Raw genomic sequence first — 25,393 nt, forward strand, 5'->3', positions numbered from 1 at the left:
TGGGTAATTATAAACAACATAAATTAATTTATTGCTCACAGTCCTGGAGGTTGGGAAGTCTGAGATCCTGGTGCCAGTTGATTTGATGCCTGATGAGGGCCTGTCCTCACAGATGCTGCCTTCTCACCGTGTCTTCCCATGGTGGAACTGGTGGCAAGCGCCCTTGGGTCTCTTACATAAGGGTACTAGTCCCACTCATGAAGCTGGAGCCTGAGTGACTAATCTTCCCAGGGCCCGGTGTCATCACACTCCGTCAGGGATTGGTGTGATTTCAGCATATGGGTTTTGCCGGACAAGACATTCAGATCCCAGGATCTGATCGCCGCCCTCTGGTACTCCAAAAGGTCCCAGGAAGGCTCAGGGTTTTTGCTTTTGCTAGTAAGCATGAGTCCCATGGTTGATCTCCCTATCTGGGTAGTTGGGTAGGGAGACTGACTTGATTTCTCTCTGCTGTCTTCTTGCAGGGAAGCAGCCCGGCCACCCCAGGCATGTCTGGACTTTGAGCGAGCCTGGCGAGAGGCAGGGCCTGTCCCCGGAGGCCAGCCGGACGTGAAGATGCTGAGCCTGAAGCTCCCCAGGCTGTTCCGCATCGACCAGGTGCCCCAGGTATGCGCTCTGTTGTCCCAGTGGACGAGTTTGGAGTTGGAGACTGTTTGTCTCCAACTGGTCTGTTCTGCGTAGACCCCTCTCCTCAAAGCTCCCCTCCAGAGCCCTCCAAGGGGAAATTAGCACCCTGCCTTATGTGTGGCACCAAACCTGGAGATGGAAGTGATCCCCAGACTTGGAGCCGTAGGCCTGCCCTGCGACATCTGTGTGCTGTCCAGAAGCAAAGTCATCAAGGTTACAGGCTGAGGCTAACGGGAGGAAGCTGGCAGCAGCTGGCTGGCAGAAGTTTTTTCTGGATGCTGCTGTGCGTGCTTGACTGCAGGTCAGCCAGGCGGTCACCTCGGTGTGGCTCTGCTGTTACCTCCTGCCAGAGGCCCAGGCCAGACCTGGGGAGATGGAGATTGTTGCTGAGCGGGCCTTAACACTATCCTCTCATGGACACCGGGGCCTGGGAAGCCATCCTGACATACATTGGACTCGTGGGTAATCTGCTTTAATAAGACAGAAAAACAGAGCTGGGCATGGTGGCACATGCTTATAATCCCAGAACTTGGGAGACTGAGATGGGAAGATCTGGGTTCGAGGACAGCCTCAGCTACTTAGTGAGACTTTGTGTCAAAATAAAATTATATAATTGGGCTGAGGGTATAGCTCCGAGGTAGAATGCCCCTGGGTTCCATCCCCAGCACCACCAAAACAAAAGAAAGAAAGAAAGAAAGAAAGAAAGAAAGAACAGGATGTAGTGGCACATATCTGTAATCCCAGCAACTCTAGAGGCTGAGGCATGAAGATCACAAGTTCAAGGCCAGCCTGGGCAACTTAGTGACACCCTGTCTCAAAAATTAAAAATAGTTTTGGGAGCTGGGTGTGGTGTTGCACACTTGTAATCCCAGTACATGAGAGGATGAGATAGGAGGAATGCAAGTTTGAGGCCAGCCTGGGTCGTTTAGCAAGACTCTGTCTCAAAATAAAAAGATAAAAAGGGATGGAGGTATAGCTCAGTGGTAGAGTGCTTGCTTAGCATGTACAAGGCCCTGTGTTCAATCCACAATGAGTATGCATATACTCGTGTGCACACATACACACACAAGACAGGGGACAACATTCTGGTTGTGTGCTGGACAAAATGGTGTACCCACCCTGTTCCCTTGCAAAGAAAACATGTCACCGCACGCATGTCCCAGGGTCAGATTTCCTTCCTCTTGGGCTGAAGAAGGGTCGATGTTATTTCCTGGTGAGAAAGTTCATTTGGAGGATGTCACAGAGGACAAGGGCCTCTTCCTACTCAACCGATCACCCAGCACTCAAAATTGTCCCCTGAAAAATAATTCCTGAACAAACCCAGAGTCACCAATGGAAGATGAAGAAGCATCACCTGCCAGACACGACCCCGATCTGGGAAGCCATGGAACTCCTGGAAGGTGCTGGAGAACTATCAAGATGGAGAGGAGGAGCTGTTTGGTGGGACAGATGAGGAAGGCAGGGAACAGGCAAACTCGGGAGGCCGGCTCCCCCACACTGCAGAGCAGAACGCAGCTCTGTCCACACAGGGCCGTCGCCGTCTCTCCTCAGCATGATTCCACCCGCAGAGTGTCAGCAGCCGTGACTGGCAGGGATGCAGTGGGATTTTTTTGGTGTGTGTGTGTGTGTGGTACTGGGGTTCCTGATAGCCCTTCTACCTCCAGCTACACTCCCTCGGGCTACACTCCCAGACCTATTTTTATACTTTTTTTTTATGTGGAAACAGGGTCTCTTAAGCCAGCTTGACTGGCTTCAAGCCTGCGTGATTCTCCTGTCTCTGCCTCCCAAGCGCGGGGATTACAAGCCCCACGCCCGGTGGGATTTTTTTTTTATCTATGCATTTATGACTTGTATTGACTGCTTACTGTGTGCGAGACAGGCTACAGGATTCAGAGAAGAACCTCATATGAGTACTGTTCTTAAGGGGCATAGATGTGAGTGGGAAAGATGTTAAAATGTGCGCCAGGGTTTTGTAAAGCCAGTTAGGGACAAATGGTAGAGCAGAGGGGTTTGGGCCACTTCTCTCGTGAGGGAGGATGGATGAGGGCAGCTTCGGGGAGGGTGTAAGCTTTGAGATGAGTCTGAGGAGTGGATAGGATTTAGGAGATGAGGGTGATGGAGCAGGTCTGGGACTCGGGGTGGGGACTGTGGGTGTCTCCCTGGGTGTTTAGGTCAGGGTGGGGACAGGCTGAAGATGACCGTGTCCTCTGTCTGGTTGTATATAGATGATAGGGTGACAGTTTTCCCTTTTGGTGAGATGCCAGTCATTACAGAGAAGGCAGAGAAGCCACATCACACCCTGCTTTCCCTGTTTGCTTCAAAACTTCCCTGGCTCCAGCATTCACTATTGGGCTTCTAAGTACCATGCCCAGGCGTCTTGAAGCCACAGAGATAACGGAGCCTCCGCCTGCTTGGAGGGGCGTTTCACTTGAGCATTTGGGAGAAAAGGCTTTTTTGTGTGTGTAGTACTGGGGTTCCTGGAAACCCTTCTACCTCCGGGCTACACTCCCAGACCTATTTTTTAAAATGCTTTTTTATTTGGAAACAGGGTCTCTTAAGCCAGCGCCGCTGGCTTCGAACCTGCTCGATCCTCCTGTCTCCACCTCCCAAGCGCGGGGGATTGCAAGCGTGCGCCACCACGCCTGGCTTGAAAAAGGCATTTTTTAAAAAAATGAAAACAGATTCAAATACATTAAGGCTAAAAACTACACAATTCTTATGAACGCTTAACATAGGAGACTTCTTACACATGTCAAGCTTACTTTTGGTGTGTTCCAGTACTTGGTTGGCAGAGCGACCTCTGGCAAGGTGATCTCTCTCCTCAGTCTCTGCATCTGTGAAATGGGATGATGACCGTGTCTGCTTCTTAGGGTCCGGGTTTGGAGTAAACGAGGCAACCTTGTAAAGTGCCTGGTATATAATCCAGTGTGCAGCATGTGTCCGGCTGCACTTGTCAGCGGCGTCTGCTGGCACTGTTACGGCTGTCCTGTGCTCCCAGGGCACTTTGAGAGGTAAAGCTTTGAAAGGCTGTGCCCCAGTCTTGAACCCTGGTCCCCCATCCTGGCCTTCCCCACCCCCTCCATCCACAGGTCTCTTGTCTAGCCACACCACGGCATCTGTAGTCCCCTGCCAGATTCTCCCAACTTCTGTTTGAAGAAGGCTCTCCTCTCCCACCCTCCCTCCAGTCTTTCTTTCTGGATTCCACCTTGAGTTCTCCCTTCCCTGAGCTCCATTAGCTACCGGGTGGACCTCCGCAGGCTGCCCTGCACGGCTGCCTCTCCTTTTGCATGTGATTCAGCTGTGTGCTCTAGACCACTTGCTCACCCTCTCTGGGTTCATCCATCAGCAGGAGGCAGTGTGGTCATCTGTCAGCATCACCAGGGCTACAGGGCTACAATCCTGGGACATTCCTGGCCAGTAGATTGTTCACAGGGGAGTGCAGTTTCTTAGAAGGCAGGGCTTGGATGTATGCTTCAACGTTTTGTCTCCCTTGCACCACAAATAGGCCTGAGTATATTAGGAAATTATAAAAGATTTGAATAGACATCTTTCTCCTCCTCCTCCTCCTCCTCCTCCTCCTCCTCCTCCTCCTCCTCCTCCTCCTCCTCCTCCTCCTTTCTTTCTCCTCTTCTTCCTCCTCCTCGTCATCTTTTGCTTTTTTTTCTTTTTCTTTTTTGTATTGGGGATTGAACCCAGTAGACAGTCTACCTCTGAGCTACACCCTCAGTCCTTTTTATTTTTTTATTTTAAAGCAGGATCTCACCGAGCGTAGTCACGCACGCTTGTAATCCCAGCATTTGGGAGGCTGAGACCGGAGGACCGCGGTTCATGGACAGCCTCGGCTACTTAGTGAGGCCCTCCATAACTTAGTGAGACCCTGTTTCAAAAAAAAAAAAAAAGAATAAAAATAGGGCAGGGGCTGTAGCTCGGAGGTCGAATGCTCCTGGGTTCCATCCCCAGACCCCCCCCCCCAAAAAAAAAAAAAAACCCCAGGATCTCACTAGGTTGCTGAGTCTTGCTAGTTTGCTGAGACTGTTCTTGAACCTACAATTCTCCTGTCTCTGCCTCCAAATACTGAATGTAAGGCATGTACCTTCATGCCTGGCTTGAACAAGCATTTTAAGATATGAAATAAATATCTAAGTGTTGATTCCTACACAGATTTAATTTAGAGACAAAACATTGAGGTCTAAACACACTTGTGTTCATAGGCAACATTACAGGACACTCAGCTAAGAAAAAAGGCTGTTTTTGTGCCAAATTGAGAAAAAATATTTTTTAGTACTAGGGATTGGACCCAGAGGCATTCTACCACAGAGTTATATTCTCAGCACCTTTTCTTTCCTCCTTCCTTCCTTCCTTCCTTCTTTCTTTTTCTTTTTCTTTCTTTCTATTTTTTTCCAGTACCAGGAATTGAACCCAAGAGCATTCTATCTCCGAACTACAACCCCAGCCCTATTTTTTATTCTCTATTTTTGAAACAGGGTCTCACTGAATTGCAGAGGGTCTTGCCAAGATGCTGAGACTGTCCCTGAACCTGTGATCTTCCTGTCCCACACAGCTTTCAAGTACGGGGAATCTTTTGTTAACTAAGGCCTTAAGCCATGGGCTACAGGTGAACGCATCCCCTGGTCCCTGATGTCTTAGCCGGCAAGCAGGAGCCGAGCAGGAGGACGCCGTGTGTCTACAGGGAAAGCAGTGCCTCTTTCAGATTCGTTGCCGCTCAGAACCTCTCTGAGCCTTGATTTCCTTATCTGTAAGGTAATATATGTTGTTAGTCTCAGAGGGCTACTGTAAAAATTCAAAGAAAGTAAAATAGAACAATGGATTTTTAGGAGGCAGAGGCATAGCTGGATAAGTGGCTGGTGGTAGTGCTAGGTGGGTGGGCTCAGGCGTCCAGAACAAAGGACCACCTCAAGAGGAAAATGGTTTCTCCAGCCCGGAATTTCTCAAATTGGGAGCTTGGATCATCAATATCAGAATGGGCTAGAAATTTAAAGTGTGGTGGGAGTCATGATTGCAGACATGATTGCAATCATGACTGCAGGCATCTTGACTTTAATGAAAAGGAATGCTTTCAGCATTTTACCATGGAATGTATTTGTGTATGTGTGTGTAAATAATCTATAGAAGGTTAAGGATATTCTTGATAGTCCTGGTTTGCTAGGGTTTTTTCTTTTAATTATGAATTTGACAAACCCCTTTCTCTATTAATATATCTTTTGGGACAATCATCTATGACTTACTCAAGTTGCTAATGTCATAAACTACATTGTTTGATTCCCAAAGGTTAAACCAACCTTTTTGTTCCTGGTCTAAATATAGCTGGGTTATGATGTAATAACTTTTAATCTATTACTGGAATCAGTTAGCTAATATTTTGTTTAGGATTCTTACATCTATTTAATGAAATTAGATAGCAGTTTTTCCTTGTTAGAGTTGGCCTATAATTCTTCCTTCTTTTTGTATCCTTGGCTGGACTTGGGATTCAGGTTATACCAACCACAAGTAAGTTGGAGATTGGTGCTTATTTATTCTATGAAAAAAAATCAGATCATATCAGAATTATACATTCCTGAGTCTTTGGCAAAGTTGCCTGGGCAAAGCCACCATATTACCCAACCACAAAGAAGCTCCATTTACCTCTTTTTTTCTCGAGGTTCCGAGGATGGAACCCAGGCCCTCACACATGCTAGGCAAACACTCTACCATCAAGCCACATCCCTAGCCCCACCATATATCTTTTGTTTTACAAGAAAGGCAACTTGCAGAGTTATCCCGGGAACAACCTAGCCCTACAGCTGAATTTTCTCTGTGGAAAGATTTTCTTTCAGTAATAGCTATGTTGAGATATAAATCACATCATAAAGTTCACCCTTTAAAAGTGTGCATGCAGTGAGTTCTAGCATATTGACACACACAGAGTACATTGCACAAGACCATCTCCCCTATTAGTTTTAGAACATTTTTATTACCCCAGAAAGAAACTACTATTTTCCGCTTGTCTCCTTCCTAGGTCCTGGCAATTACTGATCTAGTTTTTGTCTATATAGCTTTGCCTATTAGTATTTTATATAAATGGAATCATATAATTCATGGCCTCTTTCGATTGCCTTCTTTTCCTTAGCACAGAGTTTTCAAAATCCATCAGCATATATCAGCACTTCATTTACTTTTATGGCTAAATGATATCCTATTGAATGGACATACCACAATTTGTTTATCCATTCATCAGTTGATAGACAGTTATTTCCATTTTGGGCTGTTATAAGGAATGCTGCTATTAGCATTCATATACGAGTTTTTGGGTGAGCATGTCTTGCATGCTCTTGGGCTTATAGTTAGGAGTGGAATTGCTGGATCACATGGTAATGCATGCTTCCAAGTGAATGGAGTGGTGTTTTGTTTTGCACTGTTTTGTTTTAAGTTCTGGGGATTGAATCCAGAGGCCTCTCACTTGCCAGGGAAGCTGAGCTACCTTCTCTGAGCTGCATCCTCGGCCCTCTATGGAGTTTATATGTTATTGGCTTTAACCTAATTGATTATGGGCTGAAATTGCTTCAGGCACTATTCTAATTCTTGAAATTTATTCAAACTAGCTTTATGGCTTAATGCATGATCAATTTTCATAAATCTAAGTATCTTTTAAAGCAATATAGCCTTCATTGTTAGGCTCAGTATTCCATTTATGTCCATCATATCCCTCCCTCTCTCCCTCCCTCCTTCCTTTCTTCTTTCCTTTCTAGATGAAGTACCTCTATAAAGCTCAGGCTGGTCTCAAACTTGTGAGCTCGAGCAATCCTCCCAAGTAACTGTGACTACAGGTATGCACCACTGCACCCAGCTCAAGGTCAAATAGTGTCATATTTTTACTGTTCACCTAGTTCGATTTGTCCATATCTGAATATGTGTTTAATCCAGTGTGTTAAAGTCTTCTACCGTGTTGGCAAAGTTAATTTTTGCTTTATGTATTTAAAGCCTTATTGTATCCTCCTGGTGAAGTTCCTATTATTTTATAATGATATTTATATCTAGTATTGTTTTTTGTCTTAGAATCCATCTGATATCAATGTAGCAATTCCAGCTTTGTTTTTTTATTACCATTTGTTTGGTTTATCTCTCTCTCCTTTGACTTTTAATTCTTCCCTGTCGTAATATTTTAACTGTGTCTTGTATAAATAGCCTATGGTTGGATTCTTAGTTTGGTAGTATTTGTCTTTAGTTAGACAGTTCAGTTTATTTATATTTATAATGACTGTTGATATACTTACATCTACTTCAATTATCTTACTTGAATTTATTTGTCCTGATTTCTATTTGTAACTTCTTTCCTTGCTTGCTATGAATTTTTACATTCTTTTCTTTTTTTTTTTCTTTTCCTTTTTTACATTCTATTTCTCTCCTCATTTTATATCTATTAGTTTAGTGGATACTTTAACTTTGCGTGTATGTGGTTCTGGGGATTGAACCCAGGGGCATTCTACCTCTAAGCTAGCACCCCTCTTTATTTTTGTTTTGAAACAGGATATTACTAGGTTGTTGAGAGTTTTGCTAGCTTGCTGAGGTTGATTCGCCTCAAACCTGCAAACCCCTGTCTCAGCTTCACAAGTTCTGAGTTTACAGGTATGTGCCAACACGCCCAGCTTACTTCAACTATTTTAACATGAATAGCTGTATTAGGCAGAAAGGGGTAAGCTATGTTGAGGTTCAGAATTACATGAGACCCCTCAGTGACAACATAGAAAAGGTGTATTTTGCTTTACCTTACATAGTGGTCCATGGGACTGAGAGACCCAGATGGATGGAAGATCCACCATGTTCAAGCTATACCATCTGTCTGGTACATGTGGCCTCCAAGGTCCCACAAAAGGGGAAGAGAGAAGGAGCTGTCTTGGAGTGGTTTCCCTAGAAATAGGCTCTGAGATGAAGATTTGTATGCTGGGAGTTGACAGGGGCTACTCTCAAGAATGACCCTTGTGAGGAGGTGAGGGGCCAGGATGGGGCAGGAGGGGAAGTTGTATCAGGGGCCTCCACCCTCACACAGGAGCTGGGGAGGCGGGCTGGCCTTCCAAAGTCTAAGTGAGAGAGGAGGCTGGAACTTTGTCACCCTCCTCAGCAGATGCGGACTGCCCCGAGGAGGGACTAGAAGGAGGGCAAGGCAGGCAAGGTATCACCCTTTAGTTAGAGCCAAGAGCCTTTGAGGTCACAGTGGGGAGGAGCCCCTCAGAAGTACATCCAGATTTCTACTACAAGAAGGCGGACTGCTTTTAACTGTTCTGAGCTAGAAGTAACCTTAACTAGAAATGGTCTCAGGGCTCTAACCTAACTGCAAAAAAGTCTGGAAAACATGGGAAAGTGCATGAAAGGTGGGTGAACACCAACATCTCTGTCACTCCTAACTTGACCTCTTGGATCGGAGGACTTCCAACAGTTATAGAAGTTTATTAGCTATGTCTACAAAAACCGTATCACAACATTACATTTTCTCCTTCTGGAGATATACTCTCGGTGCCTCTTTCTTTCTTTTTCATTTTTTTCTATCTCTTCATCTTTCTGGGCTGCATTCTGGATACTTTGTTTGGATCTACTTTCAGTTGACGAATTTTCTCTTCAGACAGGCTTACTCTTCAATTTATGCTTTCTGTATCTGTTTTTGAAGGTAATGGGGATTGAACCCAGGGCCTTGCACATGGTAGGCAAGCATTGAACCTAGGGCCTCCCACATGCTCTACCACTGAGATACATCCCCAGTCCTTTTATTTTATTTTATTTTATTTTTGCAGGTCTGGGGATGGAACCCAGGGGCATTTGACCTCCGAGCTACACCCCCTGCCTTATTTTTTATTCTTTATTTTGAAACAGGGTCTCACTGAGTTGTGGAGGGCCTCACTAAGTAGCTGAGGCTGTCCGCGAACCGAGATCCTCTGGTCTCAGCCTCCCGAATGCTGGGATTACAAGCCTGCGCCACCACGCCCAGCTCCCCAGCCCTTTTTATTTTCATCTTGAGGCAGGGTCTGCCTAAGTTGCTGAGGCCGGCCTTGAACTTTCTATCCTCCTACCTCAGTTCCCAAGGCACTGGGATTATATTATATTAGCATGCATCACCAGGTTAAATGTCATTTAGATTTCTTTTTTTAACTTCTAGAAGTTATGGTAGGTTCTTTTTAAATCAGTGTGTTCCTGTTCATATTACTAAGCTATTTTCTTAAACATACTGAACACAGTCATTTTGTATTTCAGTACCTTGTCCTTTAAGCTGTCCACCGATTGTGCTGCTTCTCCCTCATGGTGTTCTGTTCCCAGGTGTGCATGGTTGTATTAGAAGAGCCTTCCTTCGGAGAGGTTTTGTACTTGCTTTTGTGACTTACCTGAAAGAACTGCACAACTTTGCCCTCTATTTGTGATGACTTTTTCTACTCTCAGGTGACAGTGGTAGTATGCATTTGGACCACAGACCCATATGAAGACTAGTTCATGGTGCTGAGTTCCTGGGACATATTTTGCTTCTTTTAATTTTACTTGGTTTTTCCAGTATCCTTCCATATTGTCTATTCTGCCTGCCTGGATTTACTTCACGGTCATGTATCTTTAGAATCCTAGCTTTTCTGGCCAGGTCTCCTATTGGATTCCCTGCTTGTGATGGGCCTCGAGTTTCATCTCTTGCTGACAAGTCTGGCAGCAGAAACTTTGATGGTGAGAGCAACTTACCTAGGCTTCCCAGTTCCCCTTCGTTCTGAGGCTTTGTGACTTCTTTACTCTGTGTCATCTTGCTGATATATTTATCTGGTATTAAATACAAATGTTTTCCAGCATATTATTTTAGTTCAAAGGATCTTTTCTGACATCTAATTGACCATCGTTCTGTGAGAATGATGCCGAGTCCCCCAGCCATTTTTTATATCCTTCCTTCATCATTCTGAGTCCAGTGATCTCTTCCTTCTGAAAACTTCCCTAACGGCTACTTACAGCCTTGGAGACATCATTGCACTGAGCTTTAGTTTTCTCATCTGTAAAGTGGGGGTGGCAATCCTTACCTTGCAACGATCTCACAGTATTCAAGTGAAACCAGACCTGCCCTGACATGTGCTGAATCCAAGGCAGAAAAATAGATGCAGGTCATAGACCATATGTCTAAATACTTAAAAGTTACAAAGCCAGCAAGTAGCTATGTATCCTGACAAATGTCTCCTCATAATAACAAGAAAACTGTGAAGCTCTGATCTCTTTTTTTTGTAGCTAAAGTCAGCAAAAGACCAAAGACAACTGAATTTAATTATTATTGTACGTATATGGATGTTATGTTGATGGATTAGTGATCTTTGAAAGAAATAACCAAAGAATAACCTGCATAATCCATAAATTACTCCATTCATTACATAAATTTGCATTTCTTGCTTTCATTTCGGTAAAATATGAGTTATAGTGTTATAATCAGAATTATCCTATAATTTCTGTTCTGTTGACAGTGATGCCAAATTAAACCATTGTTCTTGAGTCAGTGTAGTTTCTAAATAAGGAATTGAGAAGTTTAGCCGGGTGTGGTGGCTCATGCCTATAATCTCAGTACTTGGGAGGCTGAGATAGGAGGATCACAGGTTCAGAGCCAGCCTCAGCAACTTAACGAGGCCTTCCGACCCTTAGTGAGACCCTGTTCCAAATAAGAACTAAAATCAGGCTGAAAGTTTAACTCAGAGGTAAAATGCCTGTGGGTTTAATCTCTGGTGCCAGAAAAAGAAAGAAAGAAAGAAAGAAAGAAAGAAAGAAAGAAAGAAAGAAAGAGAGAGAGAGAGAGAGAAAGAAAGAAAGAAAGAAAGAAAGAAAGAAAGAAAGAAAGAAAGAAAGAAAGAAAGGAGGGAGGGAGGGAGGAAGACAAAAAGAAAAGAAATTGAGAAGTAAATTCCTTTGGGAGAAACTTCTGCTGAGCTTCCACTCAGTTCTGCTGAGGTAAAACAATTGGAATTACCAAAGATATCCTTAAATTCACATTTAGAATAAAAAATGTACCATACATTTTACATATTCAAATCCAAACATTGCAGTGAGGCTGCATATGATAATTATATTAAGCAGAAAAATATTGAATATTTTAATTTCATATAAGTCACCATCTCATATTGCTATATTTTGTTCTCTCAAAACAACAGCTAGATTAATGCAGTCTTTGTTTATTTTGCTAAGAAAAAAGATATTATGCTGGGCATAGTGGCACACACTTGTAATTCTAGTACTTGGGAGACAGATAAGAAGATTACAGATTTGCAGCCAGCCTCAGCAACTTAGTGAAGACCCCTGCAATTTAACGAGACCTTGTTTCAAAATAAAGAATAAAATAGCATCGGGGTATATAGCTCAGAGGTAGAATGCCCCTGGGTTCATTCTCTAATACCACAATAAAAGAAAAAGATATTATAAAGAAAAGCAAAAAGAAGCAGGATTTTGTTATTTTCTATTTATCAAAAGCATAGCATCTACAATGTTCAGAAAAAACAACTCCTAATTCAGTTATTTGTATACGATTCTTCTTTCTTTCTTTCTTTCTTTCTTTCTTTCTTTCTTTCTTTCTTTCTTTCTTCCTATACTGGGGATTGAACCCAGAGGCATTTTACCTTGAAGCTATACCCTCAGACCACTTTTATTTAGAAACAGGCTTGCTAGATTTCTGAGACCCTCACTAAACTGCTGAGGCTGGCTTTGAACCTGTGATCCTTCTATCTCAGCTTTCCAAGTATTGCAGTTACAGGGATGCGCCACCATACCTGGATGAAGTGTTTAATCCACTTATTTGGCATTCTCATTGAGTGATTGAGAATAGTTTAAGGTTAAATTTGATGTGTGGATAGGTGGGGGGCACATGCCTATAATACCATTTGGGAGATTGAAACAGGAAGACCCGCAGATTCAGGCTAGCCAGGGTAACGTAGTAAGACTCTGTTTCGAAATAAAAAATAAAAAGAACTGAGGGAAAGTAGCTCAGTGATAGAATGTGTCTGAGTTAAAGCTCCAGTACCCTCTCCTAAAGAATAATAATAATAATAATATAAACAATTGACATTTCAGCAAGATGCCTCATATTGGAGAATGTGGTACATAATCTTCAAATTGTTCCAAAGAAAGCCATCATTTTCCCCAGTAAACAATTCAAATATGTTCTGCCATGCCCAGCACTAGGAATGCTTCTGGATACTTGGTCAAATTCTGACTTTTTATTAATTTTCTGTTGTTGTCATAACAAATTATCACAAATTTGATGGCTTACAAAAGAAAGTTAACACAGCTGGGGGTCGTAGCTCAGTGGCGGAGCGTAGCCTAGAATGTGCATTGCTGTGGGTGCCATCCCAGCATGTGCCTCCCCCACCTCCACCCCCACTACCAAGATAACGAACTTTTGTTTTGTACAGTTCTATAGGTTGCAAGTCTGACACGGCTCCCACTGGGCTGACATCACAGTGCTGCTGCCTGGTCCTTGCCCTCTCCAATTGGTACTGGAGGTTGAAGTGAGAGGCATTCTACCTCCAAGCTCTACCCCCAGCCCTATTTTACGTTTTGAAACAGGGTCTCACTAAGTTGCTGAGGCCAGCTTTGAACCTGTGATTCTCCTGACTCAGCCTCCCAAGTACTGGGATGACAGATGTGCACCAGCGTGCTGGCTCACTTCCTCCCTCCTTACAGCCCGCGGCAGTGCATCTCTCTGACCTGCCCTCTGCCTGCTAACGCCTCACCAGATGAGCCACTGGTCTCTCTTTTCTGGCCGTGTCTTTGGGTTCCTCTTGACCTTCTTGCTTAGGGCGAGCCTCCCCTTCTCTGATCTGGGTGCTGGGTAGGGAGCTGGCTTGGAGCCCAGTGCAGCTACAGTGGCAAACTCTCCTGCCAGCCACCCAAGTGCAGCAAGACCCTCAGGTGACCTGTGGACGCTGGCAGAGGACAGTTCTAGAGGCGCAGGCTTAGGGAGTGTGAGGTCCAACTTCCACACTGTTATTCATTTTCTAGAGCTGCCATGATAAAGTCCCCCAGGCCGGGTGGCCTAAACCACAGGCGGTTATTTTTTCCCATTTCTGGGTGCTGGAAGTCCAAGATTAAGGTGTTGGCAAGGTTAGTTTCTCCTGAGGCCTCTCCGTCAGCTCACACAACTGGGCTCTTACCGCCTCTTCCCCCAGATCTCCTCTGTAAACAAACACCCTTGGGTGTCTCTGGAGACCACATTTCCTTTTATCAGAGACACCAGTGCTTTTGGATCAGGACCCAAGCTAACGACCTCCTTTTCATCAGTCACCCCTTATCTCTAAACTCGGTTCTGCCCCGAAGTTAGCACTCCAACACAGGAATTTGAGGGGACACTCCCCAGTCTACAACAGCTCTCTAAAGAAGAAACCAGCAGCTCTCAGAGTGCATACCTGTAATCCGTAATTTCACTGACTCCAGAGGCTGAGCCAGGAGGATCATAAGTTTGAGGCTTAGCCTGTGTAACTTAGCAAGACCCTGTCTCAAAATAAGAAATAAAAGCTGAGTGTGGTGGCGCACGCTTGTAATCCCAGCATTTGGGAGGCTGAGACAGGAGGATCCTGGTTCGCACACTGACGCAGCTATTTAGTGAGGCCTTCTGCAACTTAATGAGACCTTGTTTCAAAATAAAGAAAAAAAATAGGGCTGGGGGTGTAGCTCTGAGGTAGAATGCCCCTAGGTTCCATCCCCAGACCCGCAAAAAGAAAGAAAGAGAGAGAGAGAGAGAGAGAGAGAGAGAGAAAGAAAGAGAGAGAGAGAAAGAGAGAGAAAGAAAGAAAGAAAGAGAGAGAGAAAGAAAGAAAGGGGACTGGGGACATAGCTCCATAGTAGAATACTTGCCTAGTATATGTGAGGCCCCAGTATTGCACATAGAAGGAGAAGAAAAAGAGGCTCAGATACTGAGACTCCCCCACAAGCCACGGGATGAGTGTTCCATCTCTACACTGAGCACTTCTCAGCAGCAACAGTGAGGGATAACACACAAGAGACCAGGGAAGGAGACTAAGGATCTGGGTAAATGCCCTAACCTTCCCAGGCCTCGGTCTCCTTTTCTGCAAAATGAGGACAGTATAAGACTTTCCCTTACAAGGTGGTTGTAAGGATCCGATGAGCACTGGGCAAAGTACAGAGTGCTCATGAAGGGCGCTTGCCCTCTTCCCCGTCCCACACCGCCCACCTCTCTTCCACTATCAAAATCTTCTCTCATTTGCCACTTGCCAAGAACCCCCGATCCTTTCCCCGGGTGCTTTACAACTTAATAGCTCAAAAAACCAAAGGATTTCAAGCTGTCGCCGCAGAATTTCAGGTATCAGCTAGCAAAGTGTGCAGGGTTCTTGGCACACCAGTAGCCTTCTCAGATTTGGAGCCCGTGGCAAGCTCTGAAAGGGAACACGCGCTGCCGTGGCCTTCCACCCTGGGTGCCTGGGGATTCTCACTTCTAAATAATAGGCTGCACACACTTGATTTCATTTTGCTCTAAATTGCCCAGCCTGTAGCCAGGGATGCAAAGTGGAGTCCTACAAATCAATTCCGCTGTGCAAATAAGCAGGTGCCTGCTGCCTTGGGGTGCCCAGAAATGAAGCCAGGCTTCAGAGCGCCGAAGCAATGATTGTAATTTGCCTGCAGGGATCAAACTGGGTTTGGAATACAAAATTGTTTGGAATGTTTCATTTGCTGATGTGATGTAGGCGGCAAGAGGGAGAGAACTTGTCTCCTTTTCCTGGGCTCAGAGAAGGAGCAGGCTTACAAGCCAGAGACAGCGGTTTGTTCCAGAAAACAGAGGTTGAAGTTGGAGAGGACAGAGACAGATCAGCTTCCTGTTCTAAGCTGGGATGTCTCTGTCCTGGGTAAGAGGGATCCCTGTCTGTGTGTGTGTGTGTGTGTGTGTGTGTGTGTGTGTGTGTGGTACTGGGGATGGAACCCAGGGGCATTCTACCTCTGAGCTACACCTCATCCCTGTTTTTTATTCTTGATTTTGAAACAGGGTCTCACTAAGTTGCAGAGGGCCTCACTAAGTAGTTGAGGCTTGCCGAAAACCCGCGATCTTCCTGTCAAAGCCTCCCAAGTACTGGGATTATAAGCGTGCGCCACCATGCCCAGCTGGATCCCTGTCTTTTATGTCTTCTTTATCCAGCTGCCACTGCCTCGCTGCCCACATCTGGGGTCAGGATGGAAGGTTCTTTTTAATCTGTGTCCAGCTCTGACTTTGGTGGCAAAATCTCCTCTTCCAGGTCCGGGAGCAGATTCCTACATTTGGCCAAACTGTCCCATCCTGTTAGAACCCTCTGGCTTTGAACTATGTCGGCACCCCCTTTTGGCAGCCAGAATTCCAGGATCCTGGGCGCAGAGAAGGAGCAGGCCTACAAGCCAGAGACAGCGGTTTGTTCCAGTAAACAGAGGTTGTAGGGGGAGAGCAGTCACCTGCTGAGTCACCCTGGGCAGAACATGGGGGTTTCCTGCTCAGCCACCATCCGCAATGGCCGTCCCCATATCTGAGATCTCCTCAGCCCTGTCTGCCTCCTCCTCATAAGCCACCCCACTAAAAAATTCCCAGTAAAAAATACCTCTGAGCTATACCCCCAGACCTTTTTATTTTGAAACAAGATGTTGCTAAGTTATTGAGGGTCTCACTAAGTTGTGGAGGCCAACCTCAAATCTGCAATCCTTCTGTCTCAGCCTTCCATATACCATTGAATAACTTTTTTTAAACAAGATTCTCCTTGGCTACTTCATATGAAAAAGTAAATAATTAATAATAGTTGTTCCTTTCTGGAGTCCTTGCATTTTAATAAGTAGCCAGTGCTTTGATTCATTCAGAAAAATGTTTAAGGAAGAAAGTAAAGAACTTTAAAGGTGGAATGGTAGGACCAGTGAAGAGCCCCCAGGGGCATGCTTTCTGCTGGCAGGCCTGCAGAACATACACTGAGCACCACGCCTCCTCCTCCTCGTGGGTGGAGGGCTGAGGGCCCAGGACCATTGGCTCCTTGTGGTTAGCTCTGGTGGAGTAGGAAGCTGTGAGTCAGGATTCCTGCCATCCATTATACAAGTGTCCACTGTAAACCAGGAACATCAGCAGAAGCGAACAGTGAGTGAATCAAAAATCAGAATGAAGCTGGGCGTAGCGGCACACACTTGTAATCCCAGCATTTGGGAGGCTGAGACAGGAGGATCACAGTTCGCGGACATCCTCACTCAGTGAGCCCCTGTTTCAAAATAAAGAATAAAAAAATAGGGCTGTGGGTGTAGCTCTGAGATACAGTGCCTCTGGCTTCCACCCCTAGTACCGCAAAACAAAACAAAAAAACAGAATGGATCATTCTATTAGCTAAGACCCCAACCTCATTTATTTCTTCATGGGACCATGAGCAACTGAACTATCTCCCCTCCTGCTGGTTCACCAGTTTTACCCAGCACTGAGCTAAGAGTTCCCAAAGCTTGGCGCTGCTCCCGGAAAGGGATACACCTCGCATTAGCCACCTGCCTTCCCTCTATACATGTTACGCTGAGGTCCCAGAGCCGTGGCCCAGCTCAAGGTCACATAGCACCTCGGAGGCTGGGATCTGACTCTCCTCTGGTAGCTCCTCACTTTCTTTACTGCAGCAGGACCTCTTGACTGAGAACCTCAAGAGCCAACACCTACTGTGTTCCATCTGGAGGAGACAGAACCCAGGGCCTGGGGGCACTAAGCACACGGTCTACCATGGAGATGCGCTCCCAGCCTGTACCATGCATTCCATATGGATGCCTCTCCACAGGAAGAGGTTGGTGACCAAGTGAGAGACACGGGCAGGCGGCGTGGGAGTTCTTCCAGCCTTTCCTTCCTCCTGCTTTTGCAGAAGCAAAGGGGAAGCTTTGAAATGCCTGATCTGACTTACATCTTGATGACTAGTATTACCTTCATTCTCAATTGCCTCAATCAACCCACTCCTTTATGATTTACTTTTCAGAAGTTATGACAACATTCATTTAAATCAGCGGTTCATCACTGGAAGAGATGTCACCGCAGGGGACATTCAGCAATATCTGCAGACATTTTTCTTGTAGCGTCTTGGCGTGTGTGTGGAGCACAGTGGGAGCCATTGGTATCTCTTAGAGGCCATGCCTCCTACTGCTGGATGATGCATAGCCCCCCCACCCAGCGCAGAACTATTGAACCCCAGATGCCAGTAGGGACAAGATTGAAAACCTTGGTCTAAGTCAACACAAAGAAGGAAAAAGTGACCTATAATCCTACTGCCTCGACACATTAGACTCTCCACTTTTCTTTGTTGATCTTGGCCTCTACCCCACCGTGAGGACTTACATTTCCACGGTTCTTTAATCATGGCCGGAAAACCATTTGCATTCACTTTTCTTTCCCTATTACTGCATCCAGAGCTGTTGGCCCTCTCATCTCAGTATCCAGTTACTTTTTTCTTGTCTCAGTATCCAGTTACTTTTTTTTCTTTTCTTTTTGTACTGGGGATTGAATGCAGGAGGATTTTACCTCTGTGCTATATTCCCAGCCCTTTGGGTTTTTTATTTTGAGACAGGGTCTTGCTAAGTTGCTGGTCTTGAACCTGTGATCCTCCTGTTTCAGCCTTAAGTACTGGGATTATCGGTGTGCACTACCACATAGTTAAGTTGCCTTTGTGTGTGTTGTGTATGTGGGGGGGTGTTACTGGAAATGGAATACCTCCAAGCTATGTCCCCACCCCAATTTTATTAATTTATTTTGAAACAGGGTCTTATTCATTTCCCGAGAGTGGCCATAAACCTGTGATCCTTCTGTCTCTGCCTCCTAAGTACAGAGATTACAAGCGTGCGCCGCCACCACACCCAGTTCACTTGCCATTTTTAATGGATGTAACACAATACTCAAGGGAGGTTGATACCCCCATTTTTTCCCTGACCAGTCCAAGTTTCTGTCTGGGCGTTTAGGGGGAACTCACCACATGAGCTGCCTGGGGCGTGGGGTGGCTCTGTGGACCCTGCTGTGGCAAGCCTCCTCTGCCCACAATCCAGGTACCAGCATCATAGTCCTCATCATCAAAAGGCCTTTGTGAAGCGCCTTATGAGTATCTCCTGGCACCGGGGATCTTCTGCAGAGATCTTCCCAGTAGCCCCTGACATCTGAGGCATGCTGGCTCAGAAAAGCAGCATATATGTTAGCCAAATGCGAAGACATCCCAAGACTGGGCTATAGGCCCCAGGCAGAGGGTGCAAAACCGGATCTTAGGCAACATTCATGCCAAGAGTAAGTACATCCGAAAGTGCAGAGAGAGGCTGTGCTTGGGGTGGGAGACTGGCCCTTGAATTCTCTCCTCTAGCTGACTGGAGACTTCTTGGAGGGCATGGGGTTTTAGGAGAGGAGAAGCGAGAGAGGCGAACAGGTTGACAGGTTGGGAATTGTTCCATCCCCAGGACACAGTGCACAGCTTAGGAGAAAACTCCATGTCGACTCGATGTCCCACCTGAGGCCCTCACTGCCCTGTCATCTCATCTCGGTGCCCCTTTGTGTCTCCCCTGCAGGTATTCCATGAGCAGGGCATCCTCTTTGGCTACCGGCACCCGCAGAGCTCCGCCACTGCCTGCATCCTCAGCCTCTTCCAGATGACAAATGAGACCCTCAACATCTGGACTCACTTGCTGCCCTTCTGGTACCTTCCGACTCCCTTGACCAGCCCATCTTATTCAGGAACCCTGGGGATCCAGGGCTTCTTTAAAACATAGCTGGGGGTGAGAGGGTTGGGATGTGGTGGTAGTGGTGCATGCATGTAATCGCAGATTTGGGAGGCTGAGACAGGAAGATTGCAGGTTTGAAGCCAGCCTCGACAACTTAGCAAGACCCTGTTTCAAAGTAAAAAATAAAAGGGGTTACGTGTATAGCTCAGAGGTAGGATGCCACTGGGTTCATCCCTAGGACAAAAAAGAAAACAAAAACAAAAGAAGAAATGAAACTCTGGGTAGAAATTTGGGGATACCTCATGGGGTCGGAAGGTGTGTAGCTGAAAGGGAAGAGGTTGGGTCTGCCATGACATGAACATCAGGGTGTGAACTGCGGCGGGATTCTAAGGTCTTCTCTTCCCAGGCCCTTCCCTGATTTGATTAGCATTTATCTTCTTCTCCTTCGGTCTTGGAGGCTTTGAGGGTCTTACAGCACCCTGGTTAAAATGTCACTAGTTTGAGCAAGCCACTCAATCTCTCATTTCCCCACCTGTGAGGCAGGCATGATAGCCTGCACGTTTCTTAGGGTTGCGGGAGGACTGGAGAGAAGACATTGGTTAAGTCTTCAGACACAGAGCAGTGTGCTCGTAATTGCTCAGAGGACCATAGCTATGGGAGGCCCTTGGCCGGGCAGCACTCGAATGGAGCCAGCTAAGAGCAAGGGTCTGGGAAGCGTGCAGGCAGAGGAGGGAGTGCCAGGAAGGCAGGGCAGGGACTCTCCGAGGGAGGTGGCCCAGGACCAACTTCACACCTCCTACCTTTGCTTGGTGAGTGGACCGCTGAGACAGGGCCACATTAAAAACCACAGTGCATTCATCCCTTCCCCTCATATCTATGGGGATTGGCTCCGGGAGCCCTGTAGACCCCAGAATCTATAGATGGATGCACCCTTCTATCAAGTAGCTTGGTATATCTCCTATGCACATCTTCCCAGTATTTTAAATCATCTCTAGATTGCTTATATCTAATTCAATATAGATGTTATGGAAACCATTATTATATTGTACCGCTTGAGGAATAATGACAAGAAAACAATCCATACCTGCTCAATACAGTCAGTTTTCTCCCTCTGGATTTTTTTATTTTTTTCTGGTACTGGAGATGAAACTCTGGGCCATTCTACCTCTGAGCTTTATCGTCAGCCCTATTTTTTTTTTTATTCTTTATTTTTGAAGCAGGGTCTCACTGAGTTGCAGACGGCTTCATTAAGTAGCTGAGGCTATCTGCGAACCACCATCCTCCTGTCTCAGCCTCCCGAGTGCTGGGATTACAAGCGTGCGCCACCATGCCCGGCTCCCCTGGATATTTTTGACTTGTGTTTGATTGCATCCAAAGGTTCAGAACCCACAGAGATGGAGTTTTCACTCTATATCAGAGCTTGGAGGACCCCAGAGGTCACTTGGGCCACTGTCTGCTGACAGCTAGAGAAGGGCTGGCTATTTATTTATTTATTTATTTATTTTGGTGGTACTGGGGTTCCTGGAAGCCCTTCTACCTCTGGGCTACACTCCCAGACCTATTTCATATTTTTATTTGGAAACAGGGTCTCCTAAGCCAGTGCACGCGGCTGGCTTCGAACCTGTGCGATCCTCCTGTATCCGCCTCCCAAGTGCAGGGATTACAAGCGTGTGCCACCACGCCCGGCATGGCTGGCTTATTTTTATCATACAGTGGAGTTGGAGCACAGGCTGGGCTCAGATTCCTCCAGTCATGTCAAGAGAAGCCAAGAGAGTCAGAGGGACCACAAAGCAGGCAGAGTAGGGTTGGGCCAGAGGGAGGCCACCGTGCTCCTGCACACGGGCAGCCAGCCTGCCCAGGAGGCAGAAGCAGATCCAGGACCAACTAGCAGGGGATGGCAGCCACCCCAGCGGGAGAGAATAAATACTCTGTCCAGGGTGGAGCTGTGTGGTGTAGAAAAGTCTGAATGCCCTGGGGCCTGTAGACCAGGCAGGGGAGCAGCAAGGTACTCCTCAAGGAGGCCATTTATGATCTTGAATTTTGACACTGTAGAAGACAGTAGAGTCGGGCTCTACCTCCAGCCTCAGTTCTTCCTGGAGCCACGGACCACCTGTTTCTTGTGCACTCACTGAGCTCTCGTAGGGAGCCTGAGTGGCTGGGATGTGTGCCCCCAACCTCTGTGTTCTTTCTGCCATGGTTCCCCTGCCTATCTGCTGTGGAGATGTCTGTACCCAAGTCTTTGGCTTCTGCCAATTTTTGGATGAACTCCAGCTGATTTAGGCTTTTATTTATTTATTTATTTATTTATTTATTTTTTGAGATCTGTGCCACTACAATGTATCCACCCTTGCTCATGATTCTTGAGATCCATGCACAGGTCTTGTGGGAGAACTTTCTAGCTATTTTACAGCTGAGCCAACCTGACTGAGCTGTCTCATCACATATGGCTCCTCTCCACTGTGTCAAGCCAAGCAGGCTCTCAGAGACCATGCAGACATCATGAAGGGCCTGGGAAGCCTGTGTCCACATGTCTTTAAAAAATGGAGCTGTGAGCTGGGTGTGGTGGTACACTCTTGTAATCCCAGTACTTGGAAGGCTGAGATAGGAAGATCAGGGTTCTCGGCCAGCCTCAGCTACTTAGTGAGGCCCTCTGCAACTTAGTGAGACTCTGTTTCAAAATAAAGAATAAAAAATTGGGCTGGGGCTGTAGCTTGGAGGTAGAATGCCCCTGGGTTCAATCCCGAGCACCACACACACACATACAAAAAATATGGAGCTATGCAATGATCTCCACATGGTCCAAAAAAATTGTTTTGGGAAATAGAAAATGGCTTAAGTTTGATTTCTGCGAAGGTGGAAAAGATCACAGGTGTAGCCAGAAGGGTTTAGAGACGTTCCTTCTGATCCTGGTGAAAAACTGTGGCATCTCCGTAATAGGAAAGTGAGCTGGCTCTCCAGGAGTGGTTTGTGAAGGCGAGGTGCTGTGCAGGAGGGAACCCGTGTGTGGCTTGCAGGTCAGGCAGATCTGATGCAGAACTGTGCAGTATCTCTGAATTTTCCAAAACTCAAAATTGCCATGGGAGGTGGTGAGCCCTCCATCCTGGGAAGCATGCAAGCCAAGGCGGGAGAGCCAGAGGGGCAAGCTTCCCTGGGATCCACATTGTTGGGAGGGGATTGGATTAGATAAATCTAAATGCTTTGTTATAACCCCGCCTGCTCATTTCTGTTTTATTGCCCCAGAAAAGGCCCCCTTAAGCTGGGTATGGTGGCACACACGTGTTATTTCAGCAATTGGGAGGCTGAGTCAGGAGGATTGTGGTTTATAGCCAGCCTCAGCTAGGGAGGCCCTTTGCAACTCAGTGAGACCATGTTTCAAAATAAAGAATAAAAACTAGGGCTGGGAGTGTAGCTTGGAGGTAGAATGCCCCTGGGTTCCATCCCCCGTACTGCAAAAAAAAAAAAAAAGGCCTCTCCCCAGTATGTGGTACTTCCCCAAAGTGAGAACTCATAGGGATTGGTTGTCCCGGGGCATGGGGAGATGGAAGAGAGTCGAGGGGGGCGTTTAGAGGCTCCCCCGCCAGAGAAGATGAGCGCTTGTGCTGTGTTCCAGGTTCTTTGTGTGGAGGTTTGTGACCGCACTGTGTATGACGGACATCTGGAATGACAGCTACTCGTGGCCTTTGCTTGTGTACATGTGCACCAGCTGTGTGTATCCCCTCGCATCCAGCTGTGCACACACTTTCAGCTCTATGTCTAAGAACGCCCGGCACATCTGCTACTTCCTGGACTATGGCGCCGTGAACCTCTTCAGCCTGGGTACGTGAGGCCCTGCCCTTGTCTCCCCTCCTCCTCCCCTGATCCCGTCCTTCTCCTGTGAGCCGGGTCACCACAGGGTTTTGATGGGTTTGCAGAGAAGTCAGGGGAATGCCAGGCCCCTGTCCAGGCTCCTAATGAGGGTTTCATAAGACGAGCTCGTAGGCGTGCTGGTTCAGTGAGCAAGGCTGCGCTGATCAGTACTGCTTACGAAGCCCTGGGGTGCAAACGTCTCACTAAGGCTGACTTCCGGCTCCCAGGTGACGTCACCGAGATGCAAAGATGGGAGGAGATGCGCTGGAGCGCACTGTGGTGCCTCTGTGCAGATGTACCAGATGTGTGCACTGAGGACGTAGGACTCTGGTTAACATGATTTATCTCGTTGTACGCTTATGTAGTTTGATTTTTAATGATGGCTGGATTTAACAATCAGCTTGCAAGAACTGTGCTACTTTAAAAATCGGCTCTAGCAGGCCAGCAGGGTCCGACTCCAGAGCTTCGGGGCTGCTCTCTCTTTCTCTCTCTCTCTCATGACTGGGAAGAGAGGGTGGGGTCTTGAACCCCATTTGTCCTGAGGTTTTGAGTAGAGATCTGCTCAGAGTGCCACAGGAATAGAGCAGGGGGCCAAACCTGTTGGTGAATTGGGCGTTGACCTTCCCACCTCCTTGCCTTCATGACCTAGGTGCCCCTCCTGCCTCCTCCTCCTCCACTCGTGGGCCTCCATCGTCCCCCAGGATCCTGCCTCTGGCCTCTTCCTTTCCTGGCCCTGCTCTAGGTGTGAACGCCAATCGCTGACTTCTCAAGAGCTTGTGCCGGAGGAACCTCTACCCTTCCTCGTGCTTCCCTCCTCTCTGTCCCTTGATCTTGTGCACAGTCCCACCCCCGCCCTGCCACTCCTGGCACTTGGCTGTCTGGCCCCCACCACTCGCTAAAACGGGTTTCTAAGGAGGCCCATCTTCCTCCGGTTGGGCTTCCTGGCCACCTGCCTTTCCCATTTCTCCCCCCGCCCTCCTTGTTCTTACTCTTCCTCTAGCCCCAGGCCTCTGTTTTCCTCCATTAATGGGCATGCTCAGAATTGGCCCTGGAGCCTCTTATTTTTTGACATGGCCCCGTTCCTGGGTGACCGCTGCCCACAGTGGTCCTTAGCGCTCTGGAGAAGGTGCTTCCAAACTTTACTCTAAACTGTGGACCTGAGGTCCCTGCCGCCTCTAAGCTTGAAACCCAGACAGTCTGCATCCTCCTCCCATGGGCCCCACATCCGCCCCTCCCTCGGGCCCTAGCTAGGTCTCCCCTCCAGCTCACTGAAGTCAGAACTGGCCCCGCCCTCCCGCTCCCACCGTCTCTCCACCTGCACCATCCTGATTGGCTGGCAGTTCAGCAGAGTGTCTCTTCTGGACTCTTCCTGGAGCCGTTGCCCCCTGTATCTTGGCTCAGCCCCAGCCTCCCACCTGCAGCTCCCAGCAGCCTCATCGGCCCCACCCTCCAGCTCCACCCAGTTGCCCCTGGAGGTTTCTGCAACACCTCCCACTGAAAGCTTTCAGGCCCTCCATTACCTGGGATGCAGTCCAAGCTCCTCATCCTGGCGGTTTCCCTGGGACGCATTTCTGATGAGAGCCAGCATTTTGAGTAATTGCTGCGAGGCCTGCTCGGTGCCCAGCACCGACACACATCATCGCAGGGAGCTTAATGGCCTGGGTTCTGGAGCCAGCTTCCACCTCTCCCTAATAGGTATATGCTCTAGGGCAAGTTTCTTAATCTCTCCAAGCCTCAATTCTCTCATCCAGAATGTTGGCATAATATCTCCCTCGTAGGTGTGTTATGATGATTAAATGCTTTTAAGTGAAGCCCCGGGGACAGTGCCTGGTTCTTGGCCCACCTCACAAGCTCGCCATTACCACGATCAACCCGCTGACGTGGAGTGTGGCGCCCAGGGGGCGCCGAGGCAGGCGTGATGATCCTGCCTACGCTGCAGGTGAGGACAGAGGGGCACAGCGAAGGCCGGTTGCCAAGGCTACCCACTGGAAGATGCAGGCCAGGGTCAAGATGGAAGCCTGCAGCCGGCAGCACCTGTGCCGTCTTCCTCTGCCCCAGCTCACAGCTGCCTGTGGGCGCCCCTGTTAGAGCTCCCCTTCCCTTCCCACAGGGTCTTCCAGCCCCTGCCCTGGGAACCTCCTCCATCACGGCTTGGATGTGCAGCTTGCTAACATTCCATCACTCCTGCCCCTCGCAGGGGCCAACTCACTGTTAACTCCTGTTCTGGCCCGCAGTCCAGTATGGAACATGGAGACGT

General features: G+C 47.3%; 1 protein-coding gene across 2 annotated transcripts in view; it reads left to right on the plus strand.

The window, feature by feature from the left end:
- Window positions 1–543: 543 nt before the first annotated feature.
- Window positions 544–25,393, plus strand: part of PAQR5 (progestin and adipoQ receptor family member 5) — a gene marked incomplete at both ends in the record, with an annotated part of 39,084 nt that continues 14,234 nt past the window's right edge. The window contains 3 exons of one of the 2 annotated variants that reach the window (XM_080693445.1): window positions 544–606; window positions 19,138–19,265; window positions 22,901–23,106. In XM_080693445.1, the coding sequence (XP_080549571.1) occupies window positions 556–606; window positions 19,138–19,265; window positions 22,901–23,106 (385 nt within the window). Of the gene's footprint in view, window positions 607–19,137; window positions 19,266–22,900; window positions 23,107–25,393 lie in introns of those variants that run through there. The other variant, XM_080693444.1, reaches the window with a different exon arrangement.

This window comes from Muscardinus avellanarius (genome assembly GCF_963383645.1).
Source record: "Muscardinus avellanarius genome assembly, chromosome: 3".
Taxonomy (NCBI): domain Eukaryota; kingdom Metazoa; phylum Chordata; class Mammalia; order Rodentia; family Gliridae; genus Muscardinus; species Muscardinus avellanarius.